The following is a 15,298-nucleotide window of genomic DNA, read 5'->3' as shown; positions in this document are numbered from 1 at the left end:
AAATTTATGTCCACTGAGTCGGTGGTGCTGTCCAACCATCTCATTCTCTGTCGCCCCCTTCTCTTTCTGCCTTCAATCACCTTCACGCTTTCTCGGCATCGCTTTTCCAATGAGTCGGCTCTTCTCATCAGGTGGCCAAAGTACTGGAGCTTCAGCTTCAGTCCTTCCGATGAATATTCAGGGTTGATTTCCTGGTTCTAGGCTAACCTTAAAACTCTTCAGGGGGTGAGCCTGCTGCTGCTGCTAAGTCACTTAAAATCCAGTTCCGTGATCTAAAAACTCCACTTGGCCTTCCCCGGCCCCAAACCCACCGCGCCCTTGCTGTCCCTGCTGAAGCCTCACAGTGCAGCTTTCTCCAGGATCTCTAGCTGTTTCCTGCCTCAGGACCTTTGCAGTCACCATTCCCTGCGCTGGAAGACTCCTTCCCATCAACACCTCCGAGGAGGCTGGTGCTTCCCTTCGCAAACTCTCCATCCCATTGTTTTATTTCTGGCAGGTAGCACCTGAAATCTTATCAAGTCCCCTACTAGCCTGTGAGTGCCCAGGGGGACAAGGGTCTTACTGCTGCTCATTTCTTGGCATAAGGAGTTGGGGTGCTAGGAGGTTGGGAACGTGGGGTGACACTGCTGCCTCCCTGTCCCTCTGTGGTCCGGCATCTCACTCCCAGTTGTGGAGCGGAGAACCCCACCTACCGCTCCAACAGGAGCCTTCAATGCTGTGCCCTAATGTCCTGCATTTTGTCCTTACTCAGGACCCCTTCACCCTGCGCCCCAAAATTACAGCGATTCCTCTTGCCTGACAAGCCTCTTCCACGGGCCCAGGTGTGAGTCAGACTTTCACAGGCTCCAGGCACCACCCACCTGCACCCAGGAACCCAGTCCCTCCAGCTGCCATTCTTCCCCCATTAACTCAGCCAGGCGTCTGTCTCCAGCACAGACTGAAATCAGAACTTGCTCTGACTTCTGAAGATCTATTAGAAGATGGCACAGTCTTTCACGTGTTTTTTTCCTTAAGTCACTAAGTCATGTCCAATTCTTTGCAACCCCATGGACTGTGCCCACAGGCTCCTCTGTCCTCCACTATTTTTGAGTTTGCTCCAATTCATGTCCACATCGTTGGTGCTTCTATATTACCTTGCATTTAGAAGAAATGCATTCAAAAGAAAGCCTCTAAACCGACAGTACATTTACTGTCCTTGGCAAATGAGGCTTCCATACCTTTTACCACTGCACCTGGGCACCAGCCCTGGGTAGAAGAAAAGGGAGAAGAGAAGGGGAAAATCAATGAGTGTTTGTAGGCAGAGGCCAACAGACCTTCAGGTGCCACAAACTGTCTAAACCAGAGTTATTTTTAACTTGCATTGTTTGTGACCTTAAACATGGATATGTTTTATATTAAAAATATGCATGTTTTCCAAAAAAGATAGGAATCAGAAGTTGGTTGCAAGGGGTGGGGTGGAGGGAGGGAACTGGCTGCAGACACCAGGAACCTGAGGAAACTTTCTGAGGTGATGGAAACGTCCTTTATCATGACTGCGATCAGGCATCCATTTATCAAACTCATCAAACCGTACTCTTAAATGGGTTGAATTGACTCTTAAATGAGGTATGGTTAAAACACACCTCAATAAACCTAACTTTAAAATATATATGCATTTTAAATTCTCAAACCATTTCATTAAAATGTAAAGCAGAGACATATGAAACCTAAAGCACAATACTATGTCCTAATCACTCTAGAAACCAGCGCTACCCATTAAACCAGTATTTACAGAAAGGCCACGTAAAGAAACTCAGAGCCCACTCCCACTCCATACCTACTCTCCCTGCAAATCAAGAGGCCCAGTCAGGAGACACAAGAGGGCACACATACTGTGAAAATCTTTCTTTTATTACTGTCTCTTGTGGCAAAATAACATTTTATACAAATAAGTCACCTAGTTTACTTTGGACACAAAGACAATACAAACTGGAATGAGGATCTTAGGTAAAGGCGAAAGGGAGGAAGGACAGATTTGGTAATTGACGTTTCTTACATTCTGTGAAAAATAGATTTACGGGGGAAAAAAATAGACTTTCACAAGTTCGACGACTTTACGTGATCCTTTGTATACAACAAGGAGTAAATCCACCTCCATCAGATCCTTCTTGTGCCTAAGACGTTCCGTGACATGGAATGTGAGAAACAGGATCGACGCTTGGGTTCCTTCACCGGGTAGGCTGGCACCCTCTGCATCAGGGGTCCTCACCCACAGACACCGAGTCTGTGCTGTAATTCTGAGAATGTCCCCATTCCCCAAGCTGACGTAGTGGCCACGGCCACCAGGAAGTGACAACAGCCACCAGGAAGAAAGTGACTTTACAGCAGAAAACTAAGAGCACACCGGGGGCACTAAACTGAGAGTATCAAGGGTGGCGAGACAGCCAATCGGCACACCGGACACGGCCTATGAAGGCCGTTCCAGAAATGAGTCCCACTTCGACTAAAAAAACAAGTTGAAGATCCCCCAGCTACTGCCACATGAAGACTCTTCAGTCTAAGGAGAGCTCCAAGACCCCCAAATCACTGCCCGTATTTGAGAATCGGGTGGTCCAGACTGTGAGTGCCTTCAGAAGTCCTGCAAAGCCCTGAATACTCGCATTCCCTGTGAGACAGCTACGAGCTGATATATGAGGATGACCTACTTTATCCCAGAACTACTTTTACTTATTTGCTATTTACTCTTTAAAACATAGAGTAAAATAAACCATGGTCTTCTCTGCAGAAGCTAAAAAGGCATCTCAGCCCAAAGGCGCCACAGGAAAAGAAAGGTGCTCTCCCAGGAGCCCCAGGGCAGGACAGGAGCGAGACAGAAGGAGGGGTGCAGACGGCAGGCCCTCTGGCCACAGCTGGGTGAGCTGGTCTGCTGGGATGTGTTCCCTCCAGGAGCTGCCTCGCCAGGGCCAGGTCTGAACAAAGGGAGGGCAGTGTCTCCCCGGCAGGCAGTTTCTGTCCAACTGCCCCAGTGCCCACAGGTATCTATCTGCTGCCCACAGTCCAGACTTCTCAATGCCACGGCCTCCTGATTCAGCTTCTGATGAGTTCACCTACTTTCAGAGAAAGTATAATTTCCAATTCTCTCCCCAGTTCGGGTACAGAAGGGTGAATTTCAGACTTATCCTAGTTAACACCCCAAAGGCTTCTCAAGGTTTCCTGAGTAGCTGGACACAAGAACTGGAGTCCCAGGTACAGACAGCAGACCTTCAAGTGCAGAACAGAGGTCTCCAGTGAGACTAAGGCAAGTTCCCAGGAACAGGGTGCAGCACTCTTCAAGCCAGAACACTGGCCTCCTCCTGCCCTCCTCCCAGCAACCGCTAACACTGCAGGTGAGGGACCCCACGAGCCCACAGACGGGGTCTGCCTGGGACACGCTCTCCTGAGCAGAGCTCTGGGCAGCTCCAAACCATTTCCTAGATAATAATTAAACATCAAATAGTGGAAACGCTCCCGAGTGGGCTTGTCGCAGAGAGAAGGGGTTGCTGCAAAGCCCAATGAACACAGACCTGTTGAAGGTGCCCCGGTGAGAGAGAAGGTGAAGAGGCAGTGCCGACGTCCGTCCGCTGGGGACGGGAAGGAGCCACGCCTAAGGCACCTGGATTTGCAGCCAACTCCAGTTCTGGGGCTCATTAGGTCTGGGGTGAGCAGCCTGCCCTGCAGGGAGCCCGGTTTCTTCCTCCCTCGGGGGCTGGGTGCAGGGCCGGCACCCAGGATGAACCAGGGTGCTCTCAGTGAGCAAGCTGCAGGCCTCTGGCACAGCCCAGACTGGCACAAAGCGCTGGACCAAAGTTCAAGGCCACTCACACTCTAGAAACCAAACAGGGTGCAACATGGGGCAGCAAAAGGCCGGGTCCACCTGCGGCACAGCGCTGGCCCTCCTCTCCCGGCCACGCCCAGCCTTTTGCCCAACACCAGAGAGATGGCGCTCCTGCCAGAGGTACCACGTGCCTGGGCGCTTCCTACTGCGACCTTCCTATGAACGCTGAGCCCTGGCCACAGCAACAGTCTCACCAGAAGGGCAGGAGTTAGGCCTGAGCACCTAAATCCACCCACACATACAGCAGTAGGGAGCTGAGGCGGGGAGAGTCCGTCCAGTGAGGGCCTGAGGGAAGTGCAGAGAGACACGTTTTGGAGAACACATGTCTCTGCCAGGCTACCTCAGCCCATTTCCCCCTTTCCCAACACCGAGACCATTCCGCCTAGCGGTCCACAGGACCAGAATCCACCTTACTTAGGTGGGACCGGCCAGGATGGTTCCAGAGCAGCTTCAGTACAAAAGCAGAGGGGACAAGAGCCAGAGGAGCCACGGGAGCCTGATCGGTACTCGGGAAAGTCTAGCCACACATCACGTACGCCAGGAGCACCCCTGACATTTTATAAAACCTCCCCACAAGAAGCCTAGAAATAAAAAACCAAAACACGAGGCCAGTGCTGGCCTCGAGCGACACTACAGTTCCCAGAGAGAAAACGGACACATTCGATTTCAAGAGAAACTCAAAAGGCAGGAGCTAGGAAAAGCAGAACAAGCTCATTTTCCGTCTGGAAGGAGAACGGGAAGGCATGGCCAGGCTGAAACCTCGGGGGTACCCCAGGAGGAGCAGCCAAGATCCCGGACGTCAGACAGGAAAGCGGCTCCCTAGGTTCGGCAGTCTTGCCCACCCCCGCGCCCCAACTCCTGGCTCCATCCTCTGCTCCACTCCGTTCAAGGTCCTCTCCAGCAGGTTAAGGATGATGCTCAAGGCTGAGGTCTGAGTGTGCTGATGGCGGCCCTGCAGGTGAGGGAGGAGTCTCAGCTTCGCAGAGGGCCCCTGAACCTACGGAAGAGCCTTCTCTCCCTGGTACAGCTGTGCCTGCAGAGACCCAGGCTTGTCAGGACATCCTGAAGGAGCTGGGAAAATAAACTTTCTATCTGGATTCCAGGAGTCTTCTAAGTTTTACTACCTCTGCGACCTAAGGGGCAGGGGGAAAAGGGAGGAAAAAATACGGGAGGAAAGAGACACAGCACTGCTTGGCACCTCTCTTGGAGCACAGGAAACTGCCACCCCAGCCTCAGCTTCCGGAGGCCATGTTCCAGATACGTGTCGACAGACAGCAGCTTCAACCACCTCCATGCGCCAGGACCTCGGGCCACAGCGAAGCACCTCCCCGTCTGCTCCGGCCGCTGCTACTGGCCCCCATTATAGGCATAGTCGGCCTTGTTGTGCATTATCAGCTTGTTGTCGACGAAGTAAAAGCTGTCAGAACGGGTCTCATAGGGATTTTCAATCATCAGACGAACTACAAGTTAGAAGGGAAAAAATGCAAAGAGTTATGTGTGAGTCTGCCCTGGAGCCAGGTGGGAAAAAACTCAGCATCCCCTCTAAATTCCCAGGTGGCTCAGTGGTAAAGAACCCGCCTGCCAATGCAGGAGACGCAAGAGACGCAGGTCCGATCCCTGGGTCAGGAAGATTCCCTGGCGGAGGAAATGGCAACCCACTCCAGTGTTCTTGCCTAGGGAATCCCAAGGACAGAGGTGCCGGTGGGGCTACAGTCCACGGGGTCGCACAGAGTTGGGCATGACTGAGCACCCACACACAAAAACGCATAAACCAGCCCTTCCTGAAAGTGTGAGCATGTGCTATCAGAATAACGAGGTCAGAACAGAGGGAGCCAGGCCTGGAGAGTTGGGGAGACCTGGGACCACAGAGGCCCCCAAACTGCGTGCCATCCACTCCCACAGCAGGAGGCCACCAGTCTCCGACATTATTTAGCTCACATCCAGAGGACTGACCCCCATCCTCTTTTAGCTTATCTGGTTTCAAGAAGAGAAAATTAGATGGCTGGCCTTTGATAAAAAACTTGAAATGCTGTACCTAATCTTCTCTTGCAAGTATCAACATGTTCCAGCCCAGCTTGGGGAGCAGGCTTTAAAAACGGGATGATGATGACAGCGGATGCAGGTGACATCCTGCCCACTCCCCATCTGTCCTCACTTGACTTGTGAACAGCACCGCTGCACAAGCACAGAACACTTGTCAGAAAACAACACTTTCAAGGATCTGGGACTCTGAGAAAACTGGTCAGTATATGTAGACCCTTGCCCACAATTCAACTAAACTCCACCACTACTCACAGGATCCCATCGTATCCTTGTTGCTCCGGAACAACTTACCCTCACAACTCACAGGCCATGCTAATGTGAGAGAGCCAGAAGGAAGCCACAGGACTACACAGCCTGTTTGTCCTCTGTGATCGAGTCCATCTCCTCCCTGGCCTGGCCTTCCCTGCTTGGTGCCTCCCCCAGGTCTTCCTCCCCATATCTCTTCCTAAGACCTTGTTTCCATTCTGTCACTGCTGCTCCCAGACCTCGACCAGCTCGCTATTTCCTGCCTGATCTATTCTGACAGTTTATCTCATGACCCTTCTACTGGCAGAGAATGAGAAAGAGGTGGTCCTCAGATTGAGAATCCCGCTCGGCTCAGTTTCACACATAACTCTGATTAAGGAGGAAGCAAAGGGCCAGTGCAGTGCTGAGCAGGAACTGGGATCCAGAACAGTGAAACCGGGACTGGCTGTGTATGGAATGGGCACCCCGGGGAGGGTTGGGGTCTCCTCTCATCTCCCTCCATCATACCCTTCCCCGCACAGGCTTCTTAAAGGATGGCCTGTATTAACACCTTCAGAGTCCCACTGCCAGCAGAGCCAGAGTGTGAAATACGAGACAGGAGCGAGAGGAAATCAGAAGCTTGAGGTCAAGTGACTGGAGACCCATCACATCCCTGTTTCTCTGCCAAGGAGGCCGCCAGACCAGATGGATTTCACTTCAAGGTCCACTCCTGCTAAGCTGAAAGATCCAGAACGTTGCACAAGTCGGGGGATACGTACTGACATCCTCAGAAAGTTGGGGAAACTCATAGATGTGCTCGCAAGTGTTCCTGCTGCTAGGGATGCAGAAGCCGAAATCAAAGTCAAAATTTTTCAGCAGGCGTTCCCGGAAGTAGTGCCGCTCGATCATCCGGAAGTTTGACACAGGTTTGTCTCCCACGGTGAACTCCACCCTGCGAAACACAATTTCCATGAGCCCGGCTTTGTTGCCTCCTCCGTCCACTAGAGCCAATCCCAACCCAACGGAGGACATTCTTCTCTGTGAACCAGAAGAAGGTGCTCCCCTCAGGAGATGCTGGGACTCACGTGGCGCCCACGGTGCGGAGGCGGAGAAACGCCGGTGTGAACTGGTAGCGGACGAAGCGGCCTGCGCTGACGTCCACATCTCCACCTGCCTCCCCTTCCTCGTCCTCTTCTTCCTCCTGGTCTGAAAGGGGACACGGAACGCCGGCTCAGCAAAGAGCATGACCAATCAGGGATACGGACACCCGCAGCAGGACGGCCGTGCTCACTGAGCACCTGCTGAGACTCCTGGCTCCATCTTGCACACCTCACAGGGTCCTAACAGCCCTGGAGGTGTTGTCTTCATTTTTATCTCCACTTTACAGACCCAGAAAGGTGAGCTCACAGGTCCAAACTCCCCCCAGTCTTCAATCAAAACCCCAGAGTTGAATCCCTGGTCAGGGAACTAGATCCCACATGCGACAACTAAGACTCAGAGCAGCCAAAGAAGTAAATTGAATAAATGTAAATATATACACATTTTTAATGAAAATGAAAATAATGCTGCCAGGAATTCCCTGGGGGTCCAGTGGTTAGGGCTCTGGGGTTCCACTGCAGGGGCATGGGTTGGATCCCTGGTCAGGGAACTAAGATCCTGCAAAGCCATGAGACACAGCAAAATATAAATAATGCTGCTACATACAATATCCTGTAATAAACCATAATGGGAAAGAAAATGAAAAGATATATATGTATAACTATACACCAGAAACTAACATAACACTGTCAATCAACTATACAATAATAAAAAAAAATTTTTTTAATGTTGAAAAAATGGAGCCAACAGACTTACTCAACACAAAGCTGCCATGAACTTTCAATTTATAAAAAAACACACTATCTGTGAAGTTCAATAAAGCAAAGTGAGCCTATAGTAAATTAAGGGAGCAGGGATGTGGATCCAGGCCCATCAGACTCTAGGCCTATTCTTAAACACAAGGCTATTTGCCTTTTATATAACCTGAGGCCTTGCGCCATGTCCTAACGCTGAAGCCTAAAACACCAGCTGGGTACCAGGCCCCTGAGGTGGTCTGTGCTTTACAGACCAGGCTGGCTGTTGACCAAGTTAATGTGCTTGCTGCTAAGCAAAATAAGGAGGCTGCAAAAGTTGAAACTATCGAGACGGCACCTTCAAAGAATGCAGAAATTTCTGACACAGCAAAAACAAATCCCTAGAAATAATTCTGCTATTTAAATGAAAGACAGTGACCTTCAGCCTTGGGGAACTGCACCTCCTTAGATTGCTGCCTATTCCAGGCCATACCAGGCCCAACGCTCTGACCATCTGGGAAAGGGTGAAGCATGAAGCAGATGGGCCATGAACCAACATGTGGGACCCAAGAAAGAAGACGGTCCACACCAGCAATGATGGGCTCTGGTCTAGCCCATTCCTGAACCCAAAAGGAACTGGCAAACATTCTAATGTGAACCAGGAGTTAGCACCCTCTCTAGTAGCCACCCAGTGTCCCGCAAGAGCATTTTTTTTCCAGGTCTAGGCTGAACAATACAAGAAAAGAGAATCTTTTTTAGTATCAAATATACCGAAAGCAGTGAACAACCAGGCTGAGTGGGAGTTCAAAGGTAAAGACTCCAGAGGCCCGGCTCCAAGTATGGGGTTCAGAAAGAAGCAGAGCAGATCTTCTTGGGGGTTCGAGCTCATCAGAAAAGTGCTGCAGGAGGGCTCTGGTTTGGCATGCACCTTAGTGAATCAAGATCCTTAAAGACTGGACAGGCTGAACATCAAGGCATTTTTACAGTGTCTGATGCTGACCTTCTTGTGACAGTTCAGGTTTGTACTGAAATGACTACTCTCAGTCTCGTCTCATCCAAATCCATACACCGGAAGTAGCCCTGGTGTTCCCTGGGTCCTGGGAACACCTTAATACCAAAAGGACAGGAAGCTTAGAGATGCGAATGGTACAGACCCAGGAAACTAGGTGGCCCTGACTCTCCCAATACAAGATAAGTACCTACCAGCTCGAGCCTTTAGTGCCCTGGTCAGTCCGGGATTACGGCAGCAATCTCAAGTGGGGTTAGGAGACGGATGCCTTAGTCTTGGCTGAGACTTTTTCATGAAAGCCTTTGACTTACTTGGTTACTAACAGCTCTCTTACCAAACTTATATAGGCTCCTCCTGAATAGCAAATAGATGCGAAAAGCTTGGCAAAAAGAGTCATTAACAACAGACTGTGGCTCCAACTCTGGACTATCTGGGCTGGTGTTCTAAAAACAAACTCCAGGGGGCGCTCAATCTCCAGTGACATGCTCCCCAGACCTACACGTGGTCCCCTAGTCAGAAATGAAGTGCCCTGGAACCACATCACAAGCACAAGCAGTATTCATTCAAGGCTAACTGAAGGGTCCCAAGCAACTGAGTTCACAGGCCTGGGCTTTCTGGTCATCCAGAAAATGCTGGAGATTAAAATCCAAACCGGGACTAACTAGGAAATCTGAGACACTATTCAATGGAAAGGGCGTGAGAAGAGAAAGAAACTGCCTCATGATGTGGACTGGAAGCCTCCCTATCGCCCTTCCAGAGTGTCCCCATGACTCAAGGCTCAGGCAGGCTTTCCTCATTATACTTTCATTTCAAGGATTCCTTCCTAAATGGAGGTGACACGGTCAGATCAAAGAGCCTGGGACCTTAGGAAAGTCACTTGGAAATTCTGGGCCTCAGTTTCCTTATCTGGAAGATAAGGATGATAACCCCTCATGGAGGTGTGAGGATTCCATGAGCTGATATAAACAGAAAGCTGTGGAACCCAAAACCAGTGCAAAGTAAATACTCAACAAGCACAGCGTCAAGCCCGCAGGCCAGGCTTTAGGAGGCGGCTCAGAGGCAGGCCTTGCTGGCGGCCACGACACACGATGCACACAAAAACTCAAGCCTCAAAGACTCTTTGCTCCAACGGCCAACTGACTACTGCTGATGCGATACTGAGACCTACCTGAAACACAAGGTTTGGCAATTTCAAAAAGCACTGTCCCTGTCTCCAAATCTCGAATTTTGAAGCGGGTAAAATCAATACTGTAGATGTTGTCTTCAGGTTTACATAAATAATCTGAAAATGAGAGAGAGAGAGAGACCACTGCTGTTAAATAATCCTCCAAAACTACCTTTTCTTTCTCAAGTTGTGAAGCAAACTCGGGTTGTTTTTTCTCTGACATAAAATATACCCAAAACTTCAAATATACCCCAAAACTTCCTCTTATGTTATAGGCAAAAGTTGCGTGCAGAGAATTATGGGATCCAAGAAAGGAGAAAAGTGCATGGACTTCGTTTAGATGGAAGATTATGGTAACATTTAGAAACAGGGAGGGCAGAAGGGAATTTCTCTGGAAACAGTTCAAATGTGACCTACAAACCTTTCATCAGAAGTCACAACACAACAGAACTTTTTTATAAATCCATTTAAAAACATGCTGACCTAAAAATCAGACGCGACTGAGCGAGCACACACGCATGCAGTGGTGAACATGGTGCATGCTTGCTGACCGTATCACAAAGCAGAGATCAGCCAACTTTCTCTGTAAAGGGTCAGAAAATGAGTAATTTAGTTTTCGAGGCCACAGTCACTATCACAACTACTCAACTCTGTCACTGTAGCACAAATGCAGTCACACAACTATTTACAGACAAAAAAATACAAATTTTATATAACTGTGTGTCCCAAGAGATTTTTTCCCCCAACCATTTGAAAAGGTAAAAATCATTCTTGGATTGTGGGCTGCACAAAACCAGGCGGTGGGCCATACCCACCCAGGTGGCAGGACAGATTTGCTGGAGAGGGCATGAGGCCAAACGGAGATGGAGCTGCCAATAGCTTCATCTGTTAATCAAGATAGTGCCGACCAAAGATGATTTCATTTCCGTCTTTCCACCATGACTCCTGAGAGCATCATCTTCACAGTTCCCTTTGGTACTGTATCTTATGCTGCCTGCTGTGTTTGCTGTTTCACGTTTTACAAGCTGACTCTCCGATAAGATGGCAAAATTGACAGCTACTGATTATTCCATAACTTCCCAAGGCACTGATATTGGTTCTGCACCTTTACAGGGGCCTCAATAAATACCCTGCTGAACAGAACAGACTTTTAAGAAAAGTAACAAAATCCAGAGGTCACCAAGCTGACTTAGGACTTTCTCCAAGAAGCTGCAGTTCTGAAGCAAGTTCTTACACAGGGCCTGAGTGCCCTCTGAGCATGCCACTTAGCATCAACCACTAGCGGCTGGATTCACCCTTGCTATCAGGAGAAAGCAGGAGGTGAGAAAAGGTGAGGTGGTGAGCATTTCCGTACTTTCAGAACCCCTGGTGATAACTGGGTCGGGAACAAAAGCAGCTTTTTCACAATGTTTCTATGAAACAGAATAGCAAGACCTTCTAAAGACACACTCAGGTGTGCAAAGGATAGTCCCAAGGCAAATAGTGATTGAAAACAAACACGTGACAATACTCAGAATCAAATTAAAACTGTCTTAGAAGATGGGAATTCTGTTTCACAGAGGTTGAACCAAGGCCTCAAACTGCCATCCTCAAATCACTGGGATGGCCTCCAGCTTCCTGAGGGCCACCTGAGCTTCCGACCAAAGCAAGTCAACAGATAAAAGGAGAGCAGCCTTAATTCATCAAGCTGGTGCTGGGGCTTCAAAGTTAGAAGTCCAGAGGATGGGGCAGGTGGGTGGGCTGGGCAAGCAGGATCTAACCTATGGACTGGAAACTCGGGGAAACAGCAGTAAGAGAAAGGGCAGCAAGTCAGAGCATGAGAACAAGAGGGAGGAGAGCCAGGACAGGGGGCGGGCTATGTACTACTTCTATCAACAGACGGTGTGAAACCGTTGCATCCTATGCAAGAAATGCATCTCTGATACTCTGACATTCGTCAATCACTAGACCAGGTGTCAAAAGCAGGATTCACATTTCGGTTTTATACGTCGAACTGAAACTTTATTAATATATACATTATATACACATAAATGCAGCCGGAAACGCCGCGGCAATGTACTTAAGGAAAGAAAAGGCCACCTGCACACAAAGAGGGCAACGCTTGGGACCCAAAAGAGGCAGGGGGCCGAGGCAGGGAGCCGAGGCAGGCTGGAACGACGAGGGGCTGTCCGAGGGGCCGGAGTGGAGGGAAACGCGGAGAAAGCAGGTAGGGGTCTGGGCTGGCAGAGGGCAGCAGAAGCTGGCTCAGGTCGAGGGGGCCAAGCTGAGCAGGAACTTCACTAACAGCAGCGAGCTGGGGGCTGAGGGAGTGGGGGAGAGGCAGCGGCCCACTTGCCAGGGTCAGGAGGAGCTAGTTAAGAAGCCAAGACGGGGTCTGTCCCCACCCAAAGAGATCCAGCTAAGGAGGAGAACGGTCGGCCCGGCCTGAGGGCCCAACCGGGACGGGCCACAAGGAAGCCTGACGTGGCCGGAGTCAGGGGAGGGCAGCCGAGCTCAAGGGGACCCATCCCAACCAGGTGAAGGTGAGGGTGGAGAGCGCCGACTCGGCCGGGCGGAGCAGTGGGCAGCGAGGCCTGGCCAGTCGGGGGCGCCTGGGTGGACCCCCTGGGCCCGCCGAGCGGCGAGCGGCCGGCTCCGCGGAAAGCGACACGGGGCCCGGGGGTCCGACTGCCCCGCGGCCCGGGGGCCCGGCGCCGAGGGGAGGACGCGGCCGGCCCCGCACTCACTCTCGGTGACCCGGCTGAGGCGCAGGACGTGCTCGGGCCGGATGGTGTCCAGAGCCAGCAGCTCCTGCTCCGTGACCGCTGCCCCGATGCCGTCGTCTGCCGCGTGGTGGGGCGCCTGCCGCCGCGCCTTGAGCCTGTTCAGGACGCCGCCGCCCGCCTTCTTCTTCTCTTCCTTGCCAGTTACTAGCCCCCCGGGCCCAACGGCCGACCCCAAGGCCGCAGCCTTCGAATTCGACCCGCTCATCGCTCCACCGCCAAGATGGCCGCCGCCTCCGCAGCGCCGTAACTATGGAGAGAGGGGGCGGGGCCGGGCCGCGACCTGGAGGCGGGGCCGAGGTGGGCGGAGCCTGCGAGCCGCGTCGCTGGCGCTCCCCGCCTCTACCCTCCCCGCCAAACCCTTTCTCCAGCGCTGGTCCATCCAGGTGGGCCGCCGCGTTAGTACCCCGGACTCTCCACTTGGCCCCCGAAGTCACCCCAAACATCTAACATATATATTTCGTACGGTCAAATGACTTTCTAGCACATAAAATGTAAACAAGGCATCTTGAGAAAATGTGTTTTCATCTGCAGTCTAGAAGGTAAGACTGTTTGCTGTGCAAAAGCAGCTTTCAGATTAGATTGCCATTCTTAAACCCTACTGCGTCAGGCTTTGGGCTAGACATTGAACTAGGCTACAAGGAATATAAGAATATGAAAGGGGGCAGGGATTGAGTCTGCTGTATTCACCACTGTATCTTGGCAGCCTATCAAGAAAGCTGAGCACCAAAGAATTGATGCTTTTGAACTGTGGTGTTGGAGAAGACTCTTGAGAGTCCCTTGGACTGCAAGGAGATTCAACCTGTCCATCCTAAAGGAAATCAGTCCTGAATATACATTGGAAAAACTGATGTTGAAGCTGAAACTCCAACACTTTGGCCACCTGACTCGAAGAACTGACTCATTTGAAAAGACCCTGATGCTGGGAAAGATTGAAGGCAGGAGGAGAAGGGGACGCCAGAGGATGAGATGGTTGGACGGCATCGCCAACTCAATGGACATGAGTTTGAGTAAACTCGAAGAGTTGGTGATGGACAGGGAGGCCTGGCGGCTGAGGTCCATGGTGTCGCAGAGTCGGACGTGACTGAGCGACTGAACTGAACTGAACTAATGCCTGTTGTTCAGTGGCTAAGTCATGACTCTCTGAGACTCCATGGACTGCAGCACTCCAGGCTTTCCTGTCTTTCACTGCCTCCTGGAGTTAGCTCAAACTCATATCCATTGAGCTGTTGATGCTATCCAACCATCTCATCCTCTGTGCCCCTCTTCCCCTGCGCTCGATCTTTCCCAGCCTCAGAGTCTTTTCCAATGAGTTGACTCTTCGCATCAGGTGGCCAAAGTAGTCGAGCTTCAGTCTTTCCAACAAATATTCAAGATTGATTTTCTTTAGGATTGGCTGGTTTCATCTCCTTGCTAAGGGATTCTCAAGAGTCTTCTCCAGCAGCACAATTTGAAAGCACCAGGTGCTCAGTAATGACGGACTGACAATGAATGAATGAGTGCAGGAAGGCTTGCACAGCATGGTGCTGTGGAAGAGCTCCCACTTTGTTGGGGAAGACTGTGAGGTACATAATTCACTACATGGCCCTTCCTCTTGACCAGCCTAGTGTGAATGAACTAGAAGACAAACCAGACTGCTAACTGTAGCAGCAGAGGTGCTACCGGAGTACACAGGAGAGGTCTGGGGGGTGGGAGAGAGGCTTCAGGGGTAACGTCTGCACTGAAAACTGGAAGTTCACCGTTATTGCAACTGGAGGTGAGTGGGAGGGGGGAAGACACTGCCCTCTTACACCCCGAGTGGCTCCTTTGCTTGAGTCAGGATCTGCTCTCTTCGGTGTTGGGAGGCCCCCGCCCTGAGTGCTGAAAATGTGTCTGCAAGGCTGATGTCACCTGTTAGGCTCAGGCCAAAGTGAAACTCTACCCATCTCTCTACGGTTAGCCTCAAAAGACTGGATTTATGCAGGACTTGCTGGGTCCTCTCACCTGATACGAGGGGTTTGGGAGCAGCTGATAAGCCTCATCTGGTTTCTGGATAAAATCCAAACCTGACTCCACCTCAGTGGCCTAGCAGGGTGAAACAGTATGTGGTCAAGTTCCTGTCAAAACACTGTCCTGTCCTGGAGAGATTACCCACCCCGGGTGGGACGTCTCAAACTGTTCAGGGAATTTTAAGATGTGTACAGAGAATTAAGCTCTTTCCCTTTGCAAACAATTCTTTTCAAACTACTCAGCCGTAAGTAGTACTGAAGAATTCCCCGAAATGTTAATGTGCTGCCTGGTCGTGAATCAGTAAGATGGTGATGGCTGGCGCGGGGGTGAGCACACAGCCACTTCCCACAGTCACTTGCTCCATGAATCTTTGTTCTCAGAGCACCAGAACTCGAGTTACTCTTTTCTCTTTTTAGGGAT

The 15,298-nt window shown here is 50.9% G+C and overlaps 1 protein-coding gene across 2 annotated transcripts; it reads right to left on the bottom strand.

Moving 5' to 3' along the window:
* Positions 1–1,869: 1,869 nt before the first annotated feature.
* Positions 1,870–13,114, bottom strand: UNC119B (unc-119 lipid binding chaperone B). 2 transcript variants are annotated; one of them, XM_027956624.2, is made up of 5 exons: positions 12,854–13,114; positions 10,131–10,244; positions 7,207–7,327; positions 6,901–7,073; positions 1,870–5,313 (listed from the first exon to the last, which is right to left on the bottom strand). In XM_027956624.2, exons 1-5 carry the CDS (start codon positions 13,095–13,097, stop codon positions 5,201–5,203), a joined length of 765 nt encoding a protein of 254 aa, XP_027812425.1. In that variant the 5' UTR covers positions 13,098–13,114; the 3' UTR covers positions 1,870–5,200. The 2 variants fall into 2 exon arrangements, with proteins under 2 accessions (XP_027812425.1, XP_042090626.1); XM_042234692.1 differs by lacking the exon at positions 10,131–10,244.
* Positions 13,115–15,298: the final 2,184 nt, after the last annotated feature.

This window comes from Ovis aries, chromosome 17 (assembly GCF_016772045.2).
Source record: "Ovis aries strain OAR_USU_Benz2616 breed Rambouillet chromosome 17, ARS-UI_Ramb_v3.0, whole genome shotgun sequence".
Taxonomy (NCBI): Eukaryota; Metazoa; Chordata; class Mammalia; order Artiodactyla; family Bovidae; genus Ovis; species Ovis aries.
This window is presented reverse-complemented; position numbering and strand designations above follow the sequence as displayed.